The sequence below is a fragment of the Ochotona princeps genome, chromosome 6 (assembly GCF_030435755.1).
Source record: "Ochotona princeps isolate mOchPri1 chromosome 6, mOchPri1.hap1, whole genome shotgun sequence".
NCBI lineage: Eukaryota > Metazoa > Chordata > Mammalia > Lagomorpha > Ochotonidae > Ochotona > Ochotona princeps.
In genome coordinates this window covers 4,162,397-4,182,638 of record NC_080837.1, presented here as the reverse complement: position 1 = coordinate 4,182,638, position 20,242 = coordinate 4,162,397, and the positions used below count along the sequence as shown (strand labels likewise).

At 55.6% G+C, this 20,242-nt stretch overlaps 2 protein-coding genes and 1 long non-coding RNA gene across 5 annotated transcripts in view; 2 read left to right on the top strand and 1 right to left on the bottom strand.

Annotated features, from left to right (window-relative positions):
- The window catches only part of SIN3A (SIN3 transcription regulator family member A), a 62,728-nt gene extending 52,859 nt beyond the window's left edge, over positions 1-9,869 (top strand). For both annotated transcript variants that reach the window (XM_058665491.1, XM_004594621.2), the window contains exons 17-21: positions 118-291; positions 3,836-3,928; positions 4,793-4,887; positions 7,078-7,285; positions 8,632-9,869. In XM_058665491.1, coding sequence (XP_058521474.1) covers positions 118-291; positions 3,836-3,928; positions 4,793-4,887; positions 7,078-7,285; positions 8,632-8,862 — 801 coding nt within the window. In that variant the 3' untranslated portion in view covers positions 8,863-9,869. The remainder of the gene's footprint in view (positions 1-117; positions 292-3,835; positions 3,929-4,792; positions 4,888-7,077; positions 7,286-8,631) is intronic.
- LOC105942335 (uncharacterized) lies at positions 9,608-11,276 on the bottom strand. The gene is made up of 2 exons (XR_001168410.2): positions 11,212-11,276; positions 9,608-9,716 (listed from the first exon to the last, which is right to left on the bottom strand). It is a non-coding gene; the product is annotated as an uncharacterized LOC105942335 (long non-coding RNA).
- A 236-nt stretch (positions 11,277-11,512) lies between these two features.
- On the top strand, positions 11,513-20,027 carry MAN2C1 (mannosidase alpha class 2C member 1). Of its 2 annotated transcripts, none has more exons than XM_004594692.2 (26): positions 11,513-11,661; positions 11,748-11,873; positions 11,962-12,085; positions 13,006-13,076; positions 14,315-14,492; positions 14,711-14,900; positions 15,331-15,437; positions 15,526-15,636; positions 15,811-15,903; positions 15,991-16,107; positions 16,199-16,294; positions 16,390-16,535; positions 16,724-16,847; positions 16,961-17,082; positions 17,233-17,318; positions 17,397-17,552; positions 17,683-17,780; positions 17,918-18,012; positions 18,250-18,354; positions 18,432-18,588; positions 18,697-18,840; positions 19,084-19,193; positions 19,276-19,355; positions 19,470-19,618; positions 19,700-19,809; positions 19,890-20,027. In XM_004594692.2, the coding sequence occupies exons 1-26, from the start codon at positions 11,561-11,563 to the stop codon at positions 20,014-20,016; spliced, it is 3,123 nt and encodes a 1,040-aa protein (XP_004594749.2). In that variant the 5' UTR covers positions 11,513-11,560; the 3' UTR covers positions 20,017-20,027. The 2 variants fall into 2 exon arrangements, with proteins under 2 accessions (XP_004594749.2, XP_058521473.1); XM_058665490.1 differs by having other exon boundaries at positions 17,652-17,785; positions 17,879-18,012; positions 19,470-19,633; positions 19,706-19,809.
- The last annotated feature ends 215 nt before the right edge of the window (positions 20,028-20,242 follow it).

Here is a 20,242-nt window from a genome sequence, read left to right as displayed (position 1 = left end):
AAATGGTCCAGTGGTTTTGTAAGATGGATTTTCTTAAATTGTCCTTTTGGCATGCATGACCAGAGGACAGGGCAAGGCATCTTCATGTGCGCTGACACCTCTCCTGCTTGCTTGCAGCTGCAGCACATCGTGAGTGATGAGATCTGTGTGCAGGTGACTGACCTCTACCTGGCGGAGAACAGCAATGGGGCCACTGGTGGCCAGCTCAGCACGCAGACGTCAAGGAGCCTGCTGGAGTCCACGTACCAGCGCAAGGCTGAGCAGCTCATGTCGGACGAGAACTGCTTCAAGGTAGGGGTTGCTCCCTTCCATTGGCTGGGATCTCCCAGCTGGCATGGAGACGTTGGAAGCAATCGGGATGCCAGCCTTAGAGTAGGAGACCCTGAATCAAGATTCTTGCTGGTGAGACTAATTCACCAGGAGGACAAGTCCCAGCCAGGGTGGTCGGAGCCCTGAGTCCATTCCTGTAACTTCTTCAAATGCCCCTTTCCTCTTTCAGAAGAAATGCAGGGAACATTGAAAAGTGGAAGTAACCACTCCCCTACCTACTTTGCTTTCTCATCTGTTAGAAAAAACATCATGTGATACATGGCTTTGTAATTTTTTTTTAATATTTTTTTTTTTTATTGGAAAGGCAGGTTTGCAGAGACAAGGAGAGGGAAAAATTTTGCATCCACTGGTCCACCCCCCAAGTGGCCACAACAGGGAGAGCTGAGCCGATCCAAAGGCAGGAGCCAGAAGCCTCCTCAGGATCCCCTGTTTAAGCACAGAGTCCCAAGGCTTTCAGACATCCTCCACTGCTTTCAGACCACAAGCAGGGAGCTAGATGGGAAACAGGGCCACCGGGATATGAACCAGCACCCATATGGGATCCCGTCACGTGCAAGGCAAGGAATGTAGCTGCTAGGCTGCTGTGCTGGGCCCTTTTTATTTATTTTGTTAAAGATTTCTGTTGGAAAGGCAGATTACAGAGAGAAGGAGATACAGAAAGATCTTCCATCCACTGGTTCACTCCCTGAATGGCCACAATGGCCAGAGCTGAGCAGATCCGAAATCAGTAGCTTCTTCCAGATCTCCTGCTCAGGTGTAGAGTCCCAAGGCTTTGGACCATCCTCCACTGTTTTCCCAGGCCGCAAGCAGGGAGCTGGATGGGAAGTGGAGCAACCAGGATACCCAGGGTGTCCACATGGGATCCCATCACTTGCATGGTGAGGATTTAGCCACTGAACCATCACACCAGGCTCTAGACCTGGTTATTATGGACATTTCAGTGTACAGAAGATCTCTAATTTTTATTGGATAGGCAAATTAACAGAATTGAGATAGAGAAAGCTCTTTCATTCACTCCCCAAATGGCCATTAGAGCTGGAGCTGAGCCAATCTGAAGTCAGGAGCAGCTTTATTGTTGTGGTTTTTAATGCTGCTGTTTACATAGTTGATCGGGGTTGGAAGGGTCAAGGATCCTGGGAAAGTGGGCAAGACCATTGTTTACACATTCTAACTGTATTTTGGGATAATAATCAGGGAGAGATTACAATGGGAAAGGCCACGCCTAGCCTCCCAACTGCCTCCATAGCCCATATCATTTCAGGGTCCCTGTTGTAGAGGATTATGCTAAAGTGGTATTAATGGGTCTGAGAGTATATTAAATTTGTTCTGAAACTTTGCACAGTTAGCACCCCTGTGTCTTCACATCTGTTTATTTTGAGATAGAAAAACAAAATAGCGTAGTAGTTAAAGTCCTCGCCTTGAACACGCTGGCTCCTGGCTCCCGATCGGCACAGCACCGGCCATTGTGCTCACTTGGGGAGTGAATCATCGGATGGAAGATCTTCCTCTCTGTCTCTCCTCTCTGTATATCTGACTTTCTGAGAGAGAGAGAGAAAGTCAGCTCCCATTCTCTAGCTCACTCCCAGGCTGTCTAGAGTGACAAAGGCCGAAGCCTGGAACCAGGGATTGAGTCAAGGGCTCCCGTATAAGCAGCAGAAATCCTGGTGTTTTTTTTTTTTGGGGGGGGGGGGTTGGAAGTTTTATTTATTTTTATTGGAAAGTGAGAGGAAAGGCAGAGAAAGATCTTCCATCTGCTGATTCACTCTCCAAGTGGCCACAACGGCCGTAGTTGAGCGGATCCTAAGCCAAGAGCCTGGAGCCTTTCCCAGGTCTCCCGTTGAGGTGAGATTCCCAAGGCTTTGGGCCATCCTCTACTGCTTTCCCAGGCCACAGGCAGGGAGCTGGATTGGGAAGCAGGGCTGCCAGGATACAAACTGATGCCTATGTGGGATTCTGGCACATGCAACAGGAGGACTTTAGCCATAGGTTATCAAACCAGGCCCTCCTGTTTGTTGGACTGGCACTGCTGCCCCCCAGGGTCTGGCTGGTATGAGTGCACTGGTAGGAGGCTGGAGCTGCAGGCTTCTCACACCCAGGCCCTTGGACCTGGAATCAAGATGGAACGTGGAAGTTGTTGCTAGCTTCTCGTCATTAGATGACAGATTGCAGCAAAACAAGGTGGGAAGCACTCAGAGCCTGCATCTGCTGCCCGCTCTAGGAACTGGCCAGGTTAGCCTGCTGTGAATGCTGTATGGCACACATTACACAGTTCTTAAGAAGTACTTTCTCCGCCCCTCCTCTGAAGTTCATGAACAGGAACCACACCTGGCCTTGAGTCCTGTGTGCTTACTGACCAGGGACGCTATCTTGAGCGAGCAGGATGCTCTGGTCGTTTCCCCTTAAGTGAAGTAAAAGGGCTGAAGTGACTGAGCCTTGTTCCCTTTCTACTCTGATCTCCCCAGGGTTCTAGAGGGCAGACCAGTGTGCCCTTGTCACTGCTGAGAGGTGTTGAATACAGAACACAGTTTGTGTTTGCAGGTGTCTGAGTGCTGTGTTTTAAATATGAATTGTTTAACTTCCTGATTGTACTCCCTTGAAAAAGGCAGTGGTTCACTTCCCAAACGCTGACTGACCGCCAGTGATGGGCCTGGCTGAAGCCAGGAGCCTGGAACTCACTTCAGGTCTGCTGCATTGTGTGGCAGGCAGCCACCCACTTGAATCATCAACTGCTGTCATCAGAGAGTGCATTAGCAGGAGACTGAAATTGGTAATAAAGCCTAGAATGAATCTTAGACCCTCTGACAAGGTAGGCAGGCATCGAGGAAAGTGTCTTACTGCTGTACCAAATGTCCACCTCTCAAATACGAACATTTTAAAAATAAACAGCTTTTTAATTCCATTTTTTTTTTGAAGATGTATTTATTTGAAAGGGAGAGAGATCTCCCATGTGCTGTTTTGTTTTGTTTTTGCCAAATGGCCTCAATGGCCTGGGCTGGGCCAAGCAGGTCTCCCACACGTGTGCAAGGGCTTAAGGACTTGGGCCGTCTTGAGCCACTTTCCCAGGGTAATAGCTGGGAGGGTGCTAGGAAACAGAACAGCAGGGAATCCAGCTGGCTCCCATATGGTATGCACGCAGCATAGGCTGTAGTTTAACTTGCTGTGCCACAACATGAGCCCCAGGGCCTAGAATTTCGAGAACTCTAAATATAGTTGATACATGAACATAGCACACTGTTTCATACGTGAGTTCCTATAGAGTTCCCATTGCAGTCTGAACGCAGTCTACAGTCTCCTGTTTGTCTTCCACTTCATTCTGGTGTGAGAAGTTTCCTTTGCTGCTGCTGCTGCTTTGTGGAGCAAGGGTCAGAGAACACTGTGGGCTAGATTTGTCTTTGTCTTTGTAGTAGGTCATAGATGTGTGGGACTGATGGAAAGGGTCTGGACATTTTACCCTTTGGGCTACATCGCCTGGTTTCTTTGTAACAAAATACTTTCTCCTTTGCAGCTCATGTTCATTCAGAGCCAAGGCCAGGTACAGCTGACCATTGAGCTTCTGGACACCGAAGAGGAGAACTCCGATGACCCCGTGGAGGCAGAGGTATGGGCAGGAGGAGGGTGGAGCATGGCATGGGCCAAGAGACCCCATCAGCCAGGAGACACCAACACCTCAGGCCTTGGATGCTGGGAGTTTAGCCCATTAATGACTCAGCTGAAGAGTGGTACTAACTAGGCCTTGCTGTTGGCGGTTGCTAACAGCCTTGCCACACTCTGCAGAAGTCTCAGGGTGGACAGCTTTTCACTATTTTCCTGAAGTTTAAGAAACACCAAGTGAGTGCTGTCTCCCTGGGGTCATCCTGACTGCTTGTGTCCTGTGCATGTTTTAGTAGGCTGGTTTGGAGGCAGGAAACTTTCTTTCTGCCCAGAGCCATTTGGATATTTGTGACACCTTTTACAGGCCATACAAAATCATCAACTTGAACATGAACCTACTATAGATTTATTAGATTCCAAGTCTCACCTGTAGTTGCTTTGAGAGGGGCAGAAATTGTATGGCCCATGGGCCTTGCATTCACCACTTCTGAGCTAGACAGGTACAAGAGCTAGCCAGTGCAGAGCAGAGATGGGTCTGTATAGAAGGCTGTGGCAGGCAGTGTGGATAGGAATGAGGCCATGTGTATGGTGATAGGGTATCAGGTAAGAGAGACCTGTTTTTCAAAAGGTGCTAGAAATAAGATTTCATGTACCCTGTGGGGAAACAGAACCTGTCAGTGAACAAGCCTCTGTCCATTTATGACTTCTGGTAACCAAAGCATCTTAGAACCAGGAGGATCTTGCTGGCTGTGAGATGAAAGCATTAGCCACACGGATGAATGAGCCTGCCATTGTGGAGAGGGGCTTTGTGGTCATAGGAGCCAAGCCCAGTGTTTGTGACCTCCCCCACCTCCTGCGTGTTTGTTTCTAGCGCTGGTCAGACTACGTGGAGCGATACATGAACTCTGACACTACCTCTCCAGAGCTTCGTGAGCATCTGGCACAGAAACCTGTGTTTCTGCCCAGGTGAGTAAGCGGATCACTGACTGCATGGCTGCAGGTTTAGGGTGGAGCAGTGGGAAACTGCATGACTGTGTCTTGGGGTCCAGTCATTGTCCCCAGGGGTTCTATCTGTTGAAGATGCTGGTTCAAGGTTTGTATGGCTGTTGGCCCAGGTGCCTGCCTGGAGCAGGTGTCAGCAGCTGGAAAGCGTTAAGAGCTATGAAATCTGGGTGATCGCGTCACCACCCTGGATGGGAGTCCATCGGTCTGCAAGGCTAGTTGATTTCCCCGAGAAGCCTCACGGAATTGGCCCCTTCTGCAGAAGGAAGTGCAGAACCAGCAAGAGGGACAACAGGCCCCAACACATCCTCCCAAGAGGAGATGTCGTGGCTGTCCCATGCGTGCCTCCTGCCCAAATGTGTCCCCATGCCAGATTCACAAGGGGAGGGGTTTTACAGAGGTCCTGCTGTTTGTACAACTCAGGTACAGTGAGCCTCTTCCAGGGTGCTGGGATGCTGGAAAATGCCCCATGATCTGCCCTCCTCGCCTGCAGCCACAAGTCAGGCTTGTAAGCAGTCTTTGTGGGGACTGCTGCCATGTCCCTGCTGTGTTGTATGCTGTGCAGAGCCCAAGGTTCCCGCACACAAGTGCAGATGGGCGACTGATCTCTGGAGCATATCCAAGAACTGAACCCAAAATCTCTTGGTGCTGAAGATGTTGCTTACATACCTGTGCCCTAATCAGAGTTGCCTGGCTGCTGTGGGCACTTGGAATAGACCATCACATCAGAGTCACTGTCTTGGCCTTTCAAATGAATCAAATTCATTTAATTTCTTTATTTGAATGGCGGAGAGATCTTTCTTGTACTGGCTCATTCCCCCAGATGGCTACAACAGCTGAGACAGGACCACGCTAAACCCCAAGTAGGTGGGACTCAATCAGACACCCTGGTTTAGGGTGAAGGCACTGCCAGCAGTGACCTCACCTGCCTTGCTAGGATGGCTGAGTTGTTGCAGCTTAAGGTGGTAAGCCATTTGCAGCTCCAGCACTTACTAGAGTGATTTGTTTCTGTGTATACCAGGCTTGAACTCCCCAAGGTACCTGAGGTGCAGTTTTCATTTGTCACACAGCATGTTAAAAAGATGGGAATTAGGGCCAGAGTTGAGTGTAGCAAATTAAGCTCCCCCTTGCAGCGCCCGCACCCCATCTAGGAGCGCTGCTCTGCTTTCCGTCCACCTTGCTGCTGGTGTATCTGGGAAAGCAGCAGGGGATGATTTGAGCTGAGTGGCTGAGAATTTATCAAAGCAGTCAGCATTCAAACGCAGGCACAAGGTCACAGACAAGCACCAACTTCCAGGGCCAATGTGCTGCACTCTGGGTGGAGCACGTCACGGTAGGCTCCTGCAAGTCATTTCTGCCCGCACAGACTTCCTAAACACCTTGGACCTGTATGGGGTTGTGCTGCTGAGTGGTGCAGGTACATGGGGCCACGTGTCATGCTTCCAGTGGCAAGGTGTAGGGACAGTGGGATTGTCCACTGACACAGTGCCGACTTTGACAAGTTGTTTTGTATGATTAGATGCAAAAACCAATTGAAGAAGGCTTTTGCAAGGGTTGTGTCAGGATGTGTATCGTGCAGCAGTGAAGAGACAGGTGTACAGTGAGATGGTACAATAAACTGTATGGTATGACCCTATTTTGTCCTAAAAATGAACTCCAGTGCTCTACTCCAGTGGATAATTACATTTACATATACACAAAGGCACAGATGTTTCAAACAAAAGCGTTAACAGAGGCAACTATTGTGGCCCGGTAGGTTAAGTCAGTGCCGGTGAACGCCCACATGTTATACAGTAATGTTGATGGAAGATCTTTGTATATGTGTCTGTTTTCTGCTTTTCAAATCAATACAAATGATCCACAGTTAACCTGCTGGATCCCAGTCAATTAGAAATGTTCAAGGCCTGTTAGTGGTGGCTAGCTATGCTAGTGCAAGCACAATTTTGAGAATTAGGGGTGGAAGATGGTTGAAGATTTCCGCCTTTTTTCTGTGTCTTTGCAATTGGAATTTTCCACACTGAAACTGTTGCACTTTTTTATGCAACTGTAACTCAAAGTGTGGTAAGTGCTGGGAGAGCTAGGGAGGAGCTGTGTTGGGAAGGGGCTGTGGGAAACCAGCACAACGCTCCCCATGCATGCTTGTTCGCTTTGTAGGAACCTGAGGCGGATCCGGAAGTGTCAGCGTGGCCGTGAGCAGCAGGAAAAGGAAGGGAAAGAAGGAAATAGCAAGAAGCCCATGGAGAACGTGGACAGCCTGGATAAGCTGGAGTGCAGGTTCAAACTGAACTCATATAAGATGGTGTATGTCATCAAGTCAGAGGACTACATGTACCGGAGGACTGCTTTGCTCCGCGCCCACCAGGTGAGAGCCTGCCCATCCTGCTGCCCAGCCTCCACCTAGTGTCCTTCGCTTATGACAATCTGAACCCAAGGAGTAGATTGTTGAGTCTCTGGGTGGGTTCATCCGCTAATCACAGGTACTGAGGCTACAGGACTCAAGCAGAGGTGTGTTGTCTCAGGGGCTGTCAGTGCCACAACCTGTGGCCTCGAGAGTCCCTGTCCACGCTGCTGGCCCTGTTGGCATTTCTCCCCGAGTGCCACACTTGGAGTGGCCTAGTTCAGCCCAGAAGGACCCCTTCTGGAGGCTGCTTCCAGATTCAGCTCTCAAGTAGCACCCAATTGTCACTTGAGGAGTCACATTCTGTGTTGGCTGGGAAACCCTCACAATGCAACTGTGTTGGGCCCTAGCCTTCCCACCAGACAGCCAAGTACTGCATACTAGCGCACACAACCCGCTGTTGCTGAAGGCAGCTTCTCTAAGGACCAATGCCTGAGATCTGAGTCCTGACATGGAGGCAGCATGGGCAGAGTTGAGGAAGACCTGCCAGTTGGGAGGCAGGAAAGGCCCTGGCACCTGTGAGACACCAGCAGTGGTTGAATGTGGAGCTGGAGGAGTGGCAGAGGCCACATCACCTGCTCTCCTGGGCCGTGATTTGGACTTTGTTTGAGCCACATTAAGACATCGTCAGCAAGGCTTGCTCAGCCAGCACTCCAAATTCCAGGCTAGGGTAAACTGAGATAGCTAGGCAGCATGCAGAAAAGGTTAGGGATGTATACAAGGCAGTACTAGGCTAGGCAGACAGTATAACCTCTCTTCTGACCTGGTTAAGTTTGAAAGGACTTGAAATAGTCCAGGTGCACATGTAGGGTGAGTGGCTTGGTGGACTTCTCATGGAGCTGAAAAACTGGATTACCATACACCTCACATCTGTGGTTCAAATTCTTGGGTCTGGACAACAGCACTTTGTCTGTCTTGTTCCTTGCATGTGGGTACCAGTAACTACGTTTCATGCATAGGTTGGAGAGTAAGGAAGCAGAATGGGATGAGGCCCTCTGTTTTGGGGCCAGTGGTGTTCCTCCCTGGATTAGGCTACTATCTGTGACACTGGAATCTCATATCAGAATGCCTGTTGGAGTCCTTACGTTCTACTTCCCACCCAGCTCCCTGCTGATGCATCTGGGAAGGCAGTGGGAGATGCCACAAGTGCCTGTGGCCTTGAGCCTTGGGCCCTGGGCCCCTTGCCCTCGTGTGAGAGGCTGTCCCGGGGTTCCTGCTCCAGGAGTGTCTACCACCGTCCATTTTGCCTTAGGGAAATGTTAATCTTTTTGGTCTGCCTTCAGTTTTCTTCTTTCCTTTCTGTTTTGCAGTCTCATGAGCGTGTAAGCAAACGGCTACATCAGAGGTTCCAGGCCTGGGTAGATAAATGGACCAAGGAACATGTGCCCCGTGAAATGGCAGCAGAAACCAGCAAGTGGCTCATGGGTGAGGGGTTGGAGGGCCTGGTGCCCTGTACCACCACCTGTGACACGGAGACCCTGCACTTTGTGAGCATTAACAAGTACCGAGTCAAGTATGGCTCGGGGTTGAAAGCCCCGTGACCACAGAGCCTAAGCCCAGACTCGAGTGTGGGGGGCGCACTTCACACCTGAGGAAGCCAGCAGGCTGCCTCTCAGGCTCCTGGGGCCTCTGGTCAAGGCCACCAACCTGGCCAGCCAGTGGGTGCAGCCTGGCACCCCGCAGGCTCGCATGAGGACAAGGATGCCTGACAGCACTGCAGCTGGACCTTTGCCTGAGGCAGCGTGGGTATCGGAGCCCGACCACCTAGAGGAAGGGAGGGAGGCCCGTGCCCGCAGAGGCTGGCGGCCTGCTCGCACACACCAGCAGAGCGGAGACTCCAGTCTCCTGTGGCCTGGCTGCGGCCGGGGACCAGGAGGCATGTCAGCAGGACACGTCGGGCAGAGGCTCAAGGCTCCCGTGGGTCAGTTCTGGTGGCCACTGCTCATCTTCCCTCCACGGAAGGAGGAAAGACTGGATTTTATTTTACTTTCTGATCCCTTGAGTACACCCAAGGCCATGCATTAGGCTTTGTCCAAGAGCCGCAGTTTGGCTTTGGGGTGGATCATTTTGTGGGTCTGGTTCCTGGCAAGTTCTCTCTGGCCTCCCACCCCTCCTGGTTCTCCACAGCTCAGCTCCATCGTCGTCCTCGGCCCCCGTGGACTGTTTGGTACCTGCTTCTCGACAGCCTGTCCAGTGCCAGCACCGGCTTCACCCACACACGCACACACCACACACACACACACACACACACACAGAGTTTAAACCTGGATTCTCGTTTTTTGTAAATAATGTACATACTGTCAATTTTTTATTAAAAGAAATATGCTTTGATGTGCTAGCATAACTGCTCCAGCTCCTTGTGTACCATAGTCCCGTGTGACTTCAGATTTAGTACCTGTGAACAGATGTACAAGACCTTTACTACACTTTTTACCAAAGGGAATTCATTGTAGTACTTTTGTGTAAAACTTGTCTTCCCCGTCCCCAATTTTTTTCCTTTTTTTTTTTTTTTCTTTTTGTAAATAAATAAAGTGTGGTTCTTAAGGAATGAGTTCTCACCCCAAACCCTTGTCCTCTCCCGAAAACTGTGCAGCAGGGAGTTGGAGCTGCAGGCCCTCATCTAGGGGCAGCTACAGTTTTGCTTCAAATACATAATTGGCCCTGAAGCTTGTCCCCAGTAAAGATGGAAAGTTCTCCCTGTCCTCAGCTGTTATTTCTCTCCAGCAGCCATCATCCTAGTCAGCTAGTGGTTGTGGCTACACTGCTTGACTCCCCACATACTTACTGCCAGGGCTGGGCCATCCCCCACTGCCTGCCGGGTTGAGGGCTGGGCCAAACAGAGGCTCTGAGAAGGCAGGCTGCGGGACTGCCCCCTCTTCCTTACTTGTAAACTGAAAGTTCCTATTACCATCCAACCACATGTCAAGTTAGGTTTTTGTCATTGCAGGATGTCAGGTGACTAAGCCAAATAGAAGGCCCCCAAACAGCCTTGGCTAGGGCAGGGGAAGGTGATCTCCCAGGTTTGCTTAGCAGTGAACTCTGTCCTCCTCCAGTCCCACTGACCTGCCCTGAGCAAGGCAGCCCTAGCAGTGCTGCCAATAGGAGTTCACCAGCCAAGTCCTCCTCTCTCTATAAGGCCCCAGACACCTGGCTCCAAGCTCCAAACTGGTGTTTGAGATGACAAGAAAGTGACCCTCCGTCCCATTTGGTAATGGGTACTCTATCCGCACATAATTCAGGTGAGAAATTCTACAAGCTCAGTATTTCCACTAAAACATAAGGGCCGATGCTGTCTGTGTTGTCTCCCTAGCAATCTTCAGACCCGGACTGCAGCAAAGCAGCCAGTGGGGGTCCTAATTTGTTAGTCCTGGAGCCATCCTGGTTTGTAATCTACCTTTGGAGCCCAGCTCCACATCCGCACCACGGTAGCAAGAGCCAGGGAATGTACCACCACTGCACAGCGACGTGGCCCCTGCCCATCCCGAGTGGTCCTATTTCTGTCCTTGGCTCCCCTGTTGATACTGAGGAATTGACCCTGCAGCCCACTGAGATTGCAGAGCCAGCATCAGAAGAAAATGCCCTGGGCTCCAATAAGTCCTGGCTGCTCTGCTGTGGATCCAGCTGCCTGCTGATGCGCCAGGGACACATGCATCCATGAGGGAGACCCGATGAAGCTCCTGGCTTCAGGCCAGCCCTGGTCCATGAGTCAGTAGATGGAAGAGCTCTCTTGTTAACTGCCTAAGTAAAATTTTACGGAATAAAAGCACAGCTCAGGGACCCAGTGTTACGGCCTAGCAGGTAAAGCCATTGTCCAACGCTGGCATCCCATGTTTGGGTGCTGGTTCTAGTCCCAGTTGCCCCGTTTCTAATTCAGCCTCCTGCTAATGTACCTGGGAGAGCAGCCTTGGATGGCTCAAGTGCTTGGACATCCTGCCCTCAAACGTGGAAGAGATGCAGCCAATTGGGGAGTGAAGCAGAAAATGGGAAGATTACTCTAACTCCGCCTTCTAAGTATTTATAAAGAAAAAGTGGGGCGTCTGGGCAGAAGTCAGCGCAGCCCCCAAGATGCTAGTTCTTAGGGGCCGTTAAGCTTCAGGGGACCTGTCGGTGTCCCAAGGAAAACTCCCCCCCCCCCCGGTCATTCTGATCCCGGAACCTTTGGTGCCAGACCAGAGGCCGCACCCGGCCAACCGTTAGGACTTCCGGGTGGGCGGGGAGGAGCGCAGTGGGGCCGGGGCGATGGCGGCGGCGCCACCCCTCAAACACTGGCGTACCACGCTGGAGCGAGTGGAGAAGTTTGTGTCGCCGCTCTATTTCACCGACTGTAACCTCCGGGGCAGGTGCGGGGCCGAGGGGCCGCCGGGCGGAGGGAGGAGCGTCCCCAGCCGCCGGCGCGCGCGCACTCACCAGCCCGTCCCCTGTCCAGGCTGTTCGGGGAGCGCTGCCCCGTGAGCGCCCTGTCCAGCTTCCTGACGCCCGAGAGGCTGTCCTACCAGGAGGCTGTGCAGCAGGACTTCAGCCCGGCGCAGGTCGGCGACAGCTTCGGACCCACGTGGGTAACGTTCCGCCCCTGCTGCATCCCCTGCCCCTCAGGGTCCCCGCTGGCCCCATCCCGCCCCTGGACTTGGGCTGTCTTGCAGATGGTGGACTTGCTGGTTCCGGGTGGATCTTAACATCCCTGAGGCGTGGGTGGGCCAGGAAGTTCACCTTTGCTGGGAGAGTGATGGAGAGGGCCTGGTGTGGCGCAACGGGGAGCCTGCCCAGGTGAGTTGCTCCCGTCGGCCTAGGACGTGGCCCTGGCCCCTGGTACAGCGATCCAGGAAGCTGCTGCATTCCCGACCTGATGGGTCCCTAGTTCTCAAGTCAGCACTATTCCTTTCTAAGAACTTGATTTTGTTCATCTGAAAGAGAGAGAGAGAGAAGCACCTTCCATTTGCAGGTTGAAAGTGGAGCAGCCAAGAGTTGAATTGTGCCCATATGGGATGCTGGACTCACAGGCAGCAGCTTACCCACTATACATTTCCTTGGGGCACCAGCCCCAAGGAAATGACTTCAAACAGTATGAAGTAAAAACTCTGGGGGTCCAGTGCAGCGATGTAGCAGGCTAACGCTCCACCTGTGGCACTAGTATACCATGTGGGCAGTGGTTCGTGTCCTGGCTATTCCGTTCTGCTTCCCATCCAGCTCCCTGTTTGTGGCCTGGGAAAAGCAGTAGAGGCCTTGGGACCCTGCACCATGCAGGATACCCAAAAGAAACTCCTGCCTCCTGGTTTCAGATTGGCTCAGCTCTGACCCTTGTGGCCTTGTGGCCACTTGGGGAATGAACCAGCCAGCCATCTGGGGAGTGAACCAACCAGCTGATTGGTTCTTCTTTTCCTACCCTTCTCTCTCTCAATTTGCCTTTCAAATAAAATAATTTTTCTTTTTTTTTTTTTTAACGTAAGGCCTCTTCTCCCACAGTCTGGAGCTAGAACTGTTATTCTTCCTGTCCTAAGAGAAGGCAGCACCTGCTTCCTTGTGCCCCTGGTTGGCATTGTGCAGAACATTGGGCATGGAGCACAGCCAACATGCCCTGCATTTCATGGAGCTTCCATTCAGATTCAGGCTCCTGGGGTGGGCTGGAACTTCCCCATGTCCTGAGGTCCTGAGACCCTGAGGCCCTGTTGCACTGGCCTCCCTCCCAGGGTTTGACCAAAGAAGGTGAGAAGACCAGCTTCATCCTGACCGACAGGCTGGGGGAGGGAGACCCCCGGAGGTGAGTGGCTGCTGCGCTCAGGCCTCCCAAGGCTGAGGGGCAGGGGCAGTTCTCAGGGCCCACAGTGCATGCCTGATGGAAAGGAAGCCACTTTCTCTGGTACCTGTGGAAGAGCACCACGTGAGTGGCCGCTGTTGCCCAGTGCTGAAGAATAGTGTGTTCTGCTGGCTGAGATTGTATTTCCTGACTATGGGACACCTGACTTAATACCTTGTATGCTGCCACCTTGTTTGCACGCCTGTTGAGTGTGGTCGCATGATGGGAATTCAGCTTCCTGATAATCCATTGGTGTTAGTGCCATACTCAGAAGTGTAGCACTGGGAAACGGAGGGCCCTGTGGTTGTGAATGGTGTCCAGCTGACCAAGCTGGCATTCCCATTCGAGCAAGAGGGCCAGGCCAACTTGCTTAGGGCAATGCAGGTCACAGGGTAGGGCAGAGTGCTGTCCAGCCTGGCCCGCTGCGCTGCCTTGCTGGGGAATTGGGCTCTAGATGTGCTCTTGCTGTGCAAATGGGCTTCCCAGGTTGAGGCCAAGGGGCTATAGAAATGAGGCATTTGAGAAAGACCCTGGAAGGTGGAAACAAGCATGGCTTGTGTACACACGGCTTCTTACACAGTGTGGGGGACAGCCTCATTATGCCTAATCCTTACCTTCTACTTCCAGAAGCTTCCTAAGCCCAGACATGTGGCTGGGGTGCAGAGTCCTAAGTTTCATTTAGCAAGGTGGGGAGCCTAGCTGAGAAGGGCCCCTGGACACCTCCCTTGATCCTAGCCCCCAGGAGCTGGCGACACCTCCTCTCACAAGGCAATGTGCTGATGACAGCTGGGAAAAACTCCACACGGGCTTGAATATGTTTCCCCTTCCAGGGCACTGGGTGGAGGTGAGGCTTCTGAGAAAGGGGCCTTGATGGGCAGTTAGGCGTAGTGGAGCGTGTCCCCTCAACCTGCTGTCTCCCGACATCAATACCACACATTTTTTGTGAGCTCTAAAGAACCCCTCCTGTGTATAGATTTCAGAACTGTTTATATCAGAGTAAGCTCATCTTTCTGTTATACTCTCCACCAACTGGAGCTCCTATGAAATACTGCCCAGCAGTGCAGGGCATGCAGTTCCAAGCGTGGTCCTGTCCTTGAAGCTGAACTCAGCAGCAGATACCCCTACACTGGGATACTCCAGGTGGGCAGGGGAGGACTCCGTTGTGCCTTGTCTGGGCCTGAGGTGCCTCACCATGCATGCAGCTTAACCCTGTACGTGGAAGTGGCCTGCAATGGGCTCCTGGGCGCCGGGAAGGGCAGCATGATTGCTGCCCCCGACCCCAACAAGACCTTCCAGCTGAGCCAGGCCGAGCTGGCTGTGTTCCACCGTGACGTTCATAGACTGCTGGTGGACCTGGAGCTGCTGTTGGGCATGGCCAAGGTACAGGGCATGCTCTCCTCCCCCATGTGCCTGGGCCAGCCACAATGTTCCCCAAGTCACTTCCTGGGAACTCGGGGAGGGCACATGCCTGAGTGTTGGCAGCAGGGTGGGGGATCCCTGCCAAAGCCCCCTGACGGCTCATAAGAAGAATTGTGAAGGCCGTCCTGAACAGGATGTTAAGAGCAGACACTCTAGTCCCCTCACCGCTTCCCCTGCAGGGCCTCGGGCAGGACAACCAGCGCAGCTTCCAGGCCCTGTACACAGCCAACCAGATGGTGAACATGTGTGACCCCTCCAAGCCGGAGACCTTTCCAGCTGCCCAGGCCTTGGCCTCTAGGTTCTTCAGCCAGCATGGGGGTGAAAGTCAGCACACCCTCCATGCCATGGGGCACTGCCACATCGACACAGGTGGGCTGCAGGGGTGTGGGAGTGGTGGGAGGAGCCCTCCTGGGCCTCAGTTTTCTTGTCTGTGAGATGGCACGAGGACACTGGGGAGGCCCTGGGCTGGAGGCTTGGGGGTGGAGACAGGAGCACAACCTACCCCAGAGCGGAAGAATGGGGACCACCAAGCCCAACCAAGCTGGTGGCACCCCAGGAGGCTCCTGGGACAGGGTGACCTGTGAACTGAATGGGAATGAGCAAGATTGGCATGCAGCCACAGCACCCCAAGACGAGGGCTGTGTGATGACCTGGAATGACTGGGTCTGTGGTACGTGGGCCAGGTGAGCCCTCAGTGGAGTGGAGTGGTTTGAGCTGACTGCTCAGGGTGCAGGCCTAGGTGGGGTAGGGGCCAGAAGGACCCTCTGGAGTTCCAGGCAAGGCCTTGCCTCCCTCACAGCCTGGCTCTGGCCCTTCAAGGAGACCGTACGAAAGTGCGCCCGGAGCTGGGTGACAGCTGTACAGCTCATGGAGCGCAACCCCGATTTCATCTTCACCTGCTCTCAGGTGTATGGGACGGCCACGGGGAGTGGGGCAGGCCTGGGGTGCAGGACTTGCTCCCTCCTGGCCTGACCCCCTCCCCTGCCTCCCACAGGCACAGCAGCTGGACTGGGTGAAGAGCCGCTACCCTGGCCTGCATGCCCGACTTCAGGAGTTCGCCTGCCGTGGGCAGTTTGTGCCCGTGGGGGGCACCTGGGTAGAGATGGTGAGTGCCCATGGGGTCAAAGCCTTCGCTCCCTGACCTGGGCTTGGCTGGGGACTTGTGCAGGCTGTTCTCACCCACAATCCATTCTGGGGATCCCTGGCACTAACCCTCTGTCATGTGGCAGCCCTGGCCTCACAGCTGGAACTGACCCAGCACCCTCTCCCCTGCCCCCAGGACGGGAACCTTCCCAGTGGAGAGGCCATGGTGCGGCAGTTCCTGGAGGGCCAGAACTTCTTCCTGCAGGAGTTTGGGCGGCGCTGCTCAGAGGTAGGCCAGGAGCCACTGCACAGGCCGGCAGGGCAGCTGGGGCAATGAACACTCTGATCCCCACTCTCCGGGACCTTTATCCCACAGTTCTGGCTACCCGACACCTTCGGCTACTCGGCACAGCTTCCCCAGATCATGCGTGGCTGTGGCCTCGAGCGCTTCCTGACCCAGAAGCTCAGCTGGAATTTGGTGAACTCCTTTCCGGTGAGCAGAGGCCCTGCAAAGGCCACAAGACCCTGACCCCCCACCAGCCAATAGACCAGGTGCCTCAACCCCACCCATCTGTCACCCACAGCACCACACTTTCTTCTGGGAGGGCCTGGACGGCTCACGGGTGCTGGTCCACTTCCCACCTGGTGACTCATATGGGATGCAAGGCACTGTGGAGGAGGTGCGTGGACACCTTGTAGCCTGGAGGGGCCGGTCTAGGGGTGCCTGAGGTCGGGGCCTGGGCTGTCCACCCTTCACCTGCCCCTGACCTGCCAGGTGCTGAAGACTGTGACCAACAACCGGGACAAGGGGCGGGCCAACCACAGTGCCTTCCTCTTTGGCTTTGGGGATGGAGGTGGAGGCCCCACACAGACCATGCTGGACCGCCTAAAGCGCCTGGACCATACTGATGGGCTGCCCAGGTCAGGCCCGCACCCTCAGCCCACCCTTCCACCCGCATGACCACCAGGCCTGTGCTGCTTCACTTGGGGTTGGGGAGAGAGAGCTAAGTGGAGAAAGTTCCTGGCCCACCAGGCTGCACCGCCCCTACATGGCCAGTGCTGGGTCAGGAGCTGGGGTGAACACCAAGCCCATGGTGCCCCCACCCCAGGGTGCAGCTGTCATCCCCGGAACAGCTCTTCTCGGCACTTGAATGCGACTCAGAGCGGCTGTGCACGTGGATTGGTGAACTCTTCTTGGAGCTGCACAATGGCACCTACACCACACACGCCCAGGTTCCTGGGGGTGCAAGAGCCCATGTGGGGAGCAGGCCCTGGGTGAGGCACGGCCAGGGAGGGGATCCCAGCACCCCTGAACTGAGGCCGTGCCTCTCTTGACCTGGGCGCAGCTCAAGAAGGGGAACCGGGAGTGCGAGCGCATCCTGCACGACGCTGAGCTGCTCAGCAGCCTGGCCCTGGCCCGCAGTGCCCACTTCCTGTACCCGGCGGCCCAGCTGCAGCACCTCTGGAGGTGGCTCCCGCTCCTGCCTCCCCCCAGCCCTGCCTCCCTCCCCTAAGCCCTGCCTGCCTCACCTCTACCCTGCCCCTACCTCCTCCAGCCCTGCCCCTGTCTCCCTTCTACCCTGCCTGTCTCCCCCCTAGCCCTGCCTCTGCCCCGCAGGCTCCTGCTCTTGAACCAGTTCCATGATGTGGTGACAGGAAGCTGCATCCAGCTGGTGGCAGAGGAGGCCCTGAGCCACTATGAAGGTGAGCCCACATAACCTGGTGGCCACTCTGGTTCTCCCAGTGCCCCTGGTCGCCTGTGACCAGCTGGTCTTTCCACAGCCATCCGATCCCATGGAAACACGCTGCTCAGTGCTGCGGCTGCAGCCCTGTGTGCTGGGGAGCCAGGGCCCCAAGGCCTCCTCCTTGTCAACACACTGCCATGGAAGCGCACTGAGGTGCTGGCCCTGCCCCGCCCCGGAGGGACCCACTGTCTAGGTACAGGGCAGGGCAGGGTGAAATCAGGGACACTCCCTGGGCAGCTCTGCCTCCTCCAGCCCAGTCTCATGGGAGGGCAGTGGCTGGACAGTGAGGGAGGCCACACTGATGCCCAGGCCTCCCCCCCTAGCCCTGGTGACGGTGCCCAGCATGGGCTATGCCCCAGTGCCCGCCCCTACCTCACTGCAGCCCCAGCAGCCCCAGCAGCCTGTGACCGTGGTGCAAGAGGTAAGGCTGGTGGTGGTGGGTGGGGGAGGTGGGGAAGCTATGCTCCCCAACCTGGAACACAGGGGTCACAGGGTCAGGACGCCCAGAGATGTAGGCAGTTCCCCTCCAGTTTCTGCCTCAATGCCTCTCCCCTGAAGAGTGACGGTTCAGTGACCCTGGACAACGGCATCCTCCGGGTGAGGCTGGACCCGACTGGCCGTCTGACATCCCTGCTGCTCGTGGACTCTGGCAGGTGCCAACCCCTCACTGCCCTTTCCCAGTGCCTGGCCTGGCAAGTGGATCCCAGATCCTGGGCCCCATTGTCTCCTGGCCATGGCAGCCCACCAGAGGCTCTGGCCTGGGACCCACTCACAGCAGAGGGCAGGCTGGGCTAGGCGGCTGTCCTGGGTTCTCCTCACCCTGCCCAACCGAGAAGAGCTGGAAAGGGTGCAGCCTGCTGGGTGTGACAAGCCATCCCCCGTCCCACCAGGGAGGTCATAGCTGAAGGCGCCGTGGGTAACCAGTTTGTGCTGTTTGATGATGTGCCATTGTACTGGGACGCTTGGGACGTCATGGACTACCACCTGGAGACCCGGTATGGACAGTGTAGGACATGGGGGGGCTGTGGGCTGTGGGCCACCCTGGCTCAGTGCCCCCAACCCTGTCCCACAGGAAGCCTGTGCTGGGCCAGCCAGGCACCTTGGCGGTGGGCGTGGAGGGTGGCCTGCGGGGCAGTGCCTGGTTCCTGCTACAGCTCAGCCCCAGCAGCCGCCTCAGCCAGGAGGTTGTACTGGACATCGGCTGCCCCTATGTCCGCTTCCACACTGAGGTAGCCAGGGGCAGGGCAGTGGCCACCTGTGGCAGGGGAGGGGTCGGAATGTGGGACCACCCCTGGCCTGCCTTGTCCCTTCCTTCCATACCATCCCCCACTGCCCAGGTACACTGGCATGAGGCCCACAAGTTCCTGAAGGTGGAGTTCCCTGCCCGTGTGCGCAGCCCTCATGCCACCTATGAGATCCAGTTTGGGCACCTGCAGCGGCCCACACACCGCAACACCTCCTGGGACTGGGCTCAGTTTGAGGTTGGCCGGGGGGCAGGGGGCCCAGGGGTAGAGACTGTCAGGGGGAGGGGGAAAGACACACCTGCCTGGCACAGGTGCTGGGAAGCTACCTTGTGCTGACATTGAGCTGGATGCGCAAGGCCCTCTGGTGGATGGGTGATGAAGCCAAGGCTTGGCCCACCTGGACCAGGTACCGGGGTCCTGAGAACAGGAGCTGTGCACCTTGAGGCCGGGGGTTCAAGGCGAGGTGGGGTCTGCCCCCAGGTGTGGGCCCACCGCTGGCTGGACCTGTCCGAGCACGGCTTTGGCCTGGCCCTGCTCAACGACTGCAAGTACGGCGCCTCCGTGCATGGCAACGTCCTCAGCCTCTCGCTGTGAGTGGGGTGCGCCCCCGCTGGTGGCTGCCCTCGGCCCTGGGACCGGGCGGGCAGCCTCACACCAGCCTTCCCCCTCTAGCTTGCGGGCACCTAAGTCCCCAGATGCCACGGCGGACATGGGGCGCCACGAGTTCACCTACGCACTGATGCCACATAAAGGTGAGTGCCCGGGGGAGGTGGCCGCTGGGCCCTGCCTCTAGCCCCGACATGCCCCCACTGTCTTCTCCTTGGACCCCATGTTCCAACCCATGCCCCTTTCTGGTCATGGCCCAGGCTCCTTCCAGGACGCCGGCGTCATCCAGGCCGCCTACAACCTCAACTTCCCGCTGCTGCCACTGTCCGTACCGGGTCCCGCGCCGGCCACCGCCTGGAGCGCCTTCTCCCTGTCCTCGCAGGACGTTGTGCTGGAGACCGTCAAGCAGGCAAGGGCGGGGCCTGTGCTGGAGGGCAGGGTCACCCACACCCCGCCCACATCCCCGCCCACCGTCCACCTGGGTCCGCAGGCGGAGCAGGAGCTGCCCAGCCGCGCGCTGGTCCTGCGCATGTACGAGGCCCACGGCAGCCACGTGGACTGCTGGCTGCACACAGCGCTGCCCGTGCAGGAAGCCATCCCGTGAGTGACGGCATGGGGTCGGGGGGCGATGGGGTTCGCTCCTTCCCTGCCTGGCCCTCACAGCCACTCCTGTCCTGCAGCTGCGACCTCCTGGAGCGCAGAGACCCTGCCGGCCCGCTGCCCCTGGAGGACGGCCGCCTCAAGCTCACCTTCTCTCCCTTCCAAGTGCGGTCCCTGATACTTGTGCTGCAGCCTCCCCTGAGCTGAGCCCCACATGCGCCTCCCCACCAGGCACTAGCTGCCTCTTGTCAGTGAATAAATGCCTGGATGGAAAGGCAGCTGCTGGCGCTCCTTTCACAGCCTAGCAGGCTGAGTCAGGGTCTGGGGACACCTGTGTGAGCTCCATGCTGGCTGCTGGGGGGCGGTGATCATGGGATAAGAAAAGAGTGGGTCTGGCTGGGGCCAGTTGGAAGGAAGGCTCTGAGTCAAGGCC

What these genes read in the sequence shown, in the direction of transcription:
- MAN2C1 (XM_058665490.1), top strand. Translation starts at nt 11,561, where the DNA reads ATGGCGGCGGCGCCACCCCTCAAACACTGGCGTACCACGCTGGAGCGA. An exon ending in GGCGACAGCTTCGGACCCAC is followed by an intron (nt 11,874 to 11,961) that starts GTGGGTAACGTT and finishes GCTGTCTTGCAG; the next exon opens with ATGGTGGACTTGCTGGTTCC. An exon ending in TTGGGCGGCGCTGCTCAGAG is followed by an intron (nt 15,904 to 15,990) that starts GTAGGCCAGGAG and finishes TTTATCCCACAG; the next exon opens with TTCTGGCTACCCGACACCTT.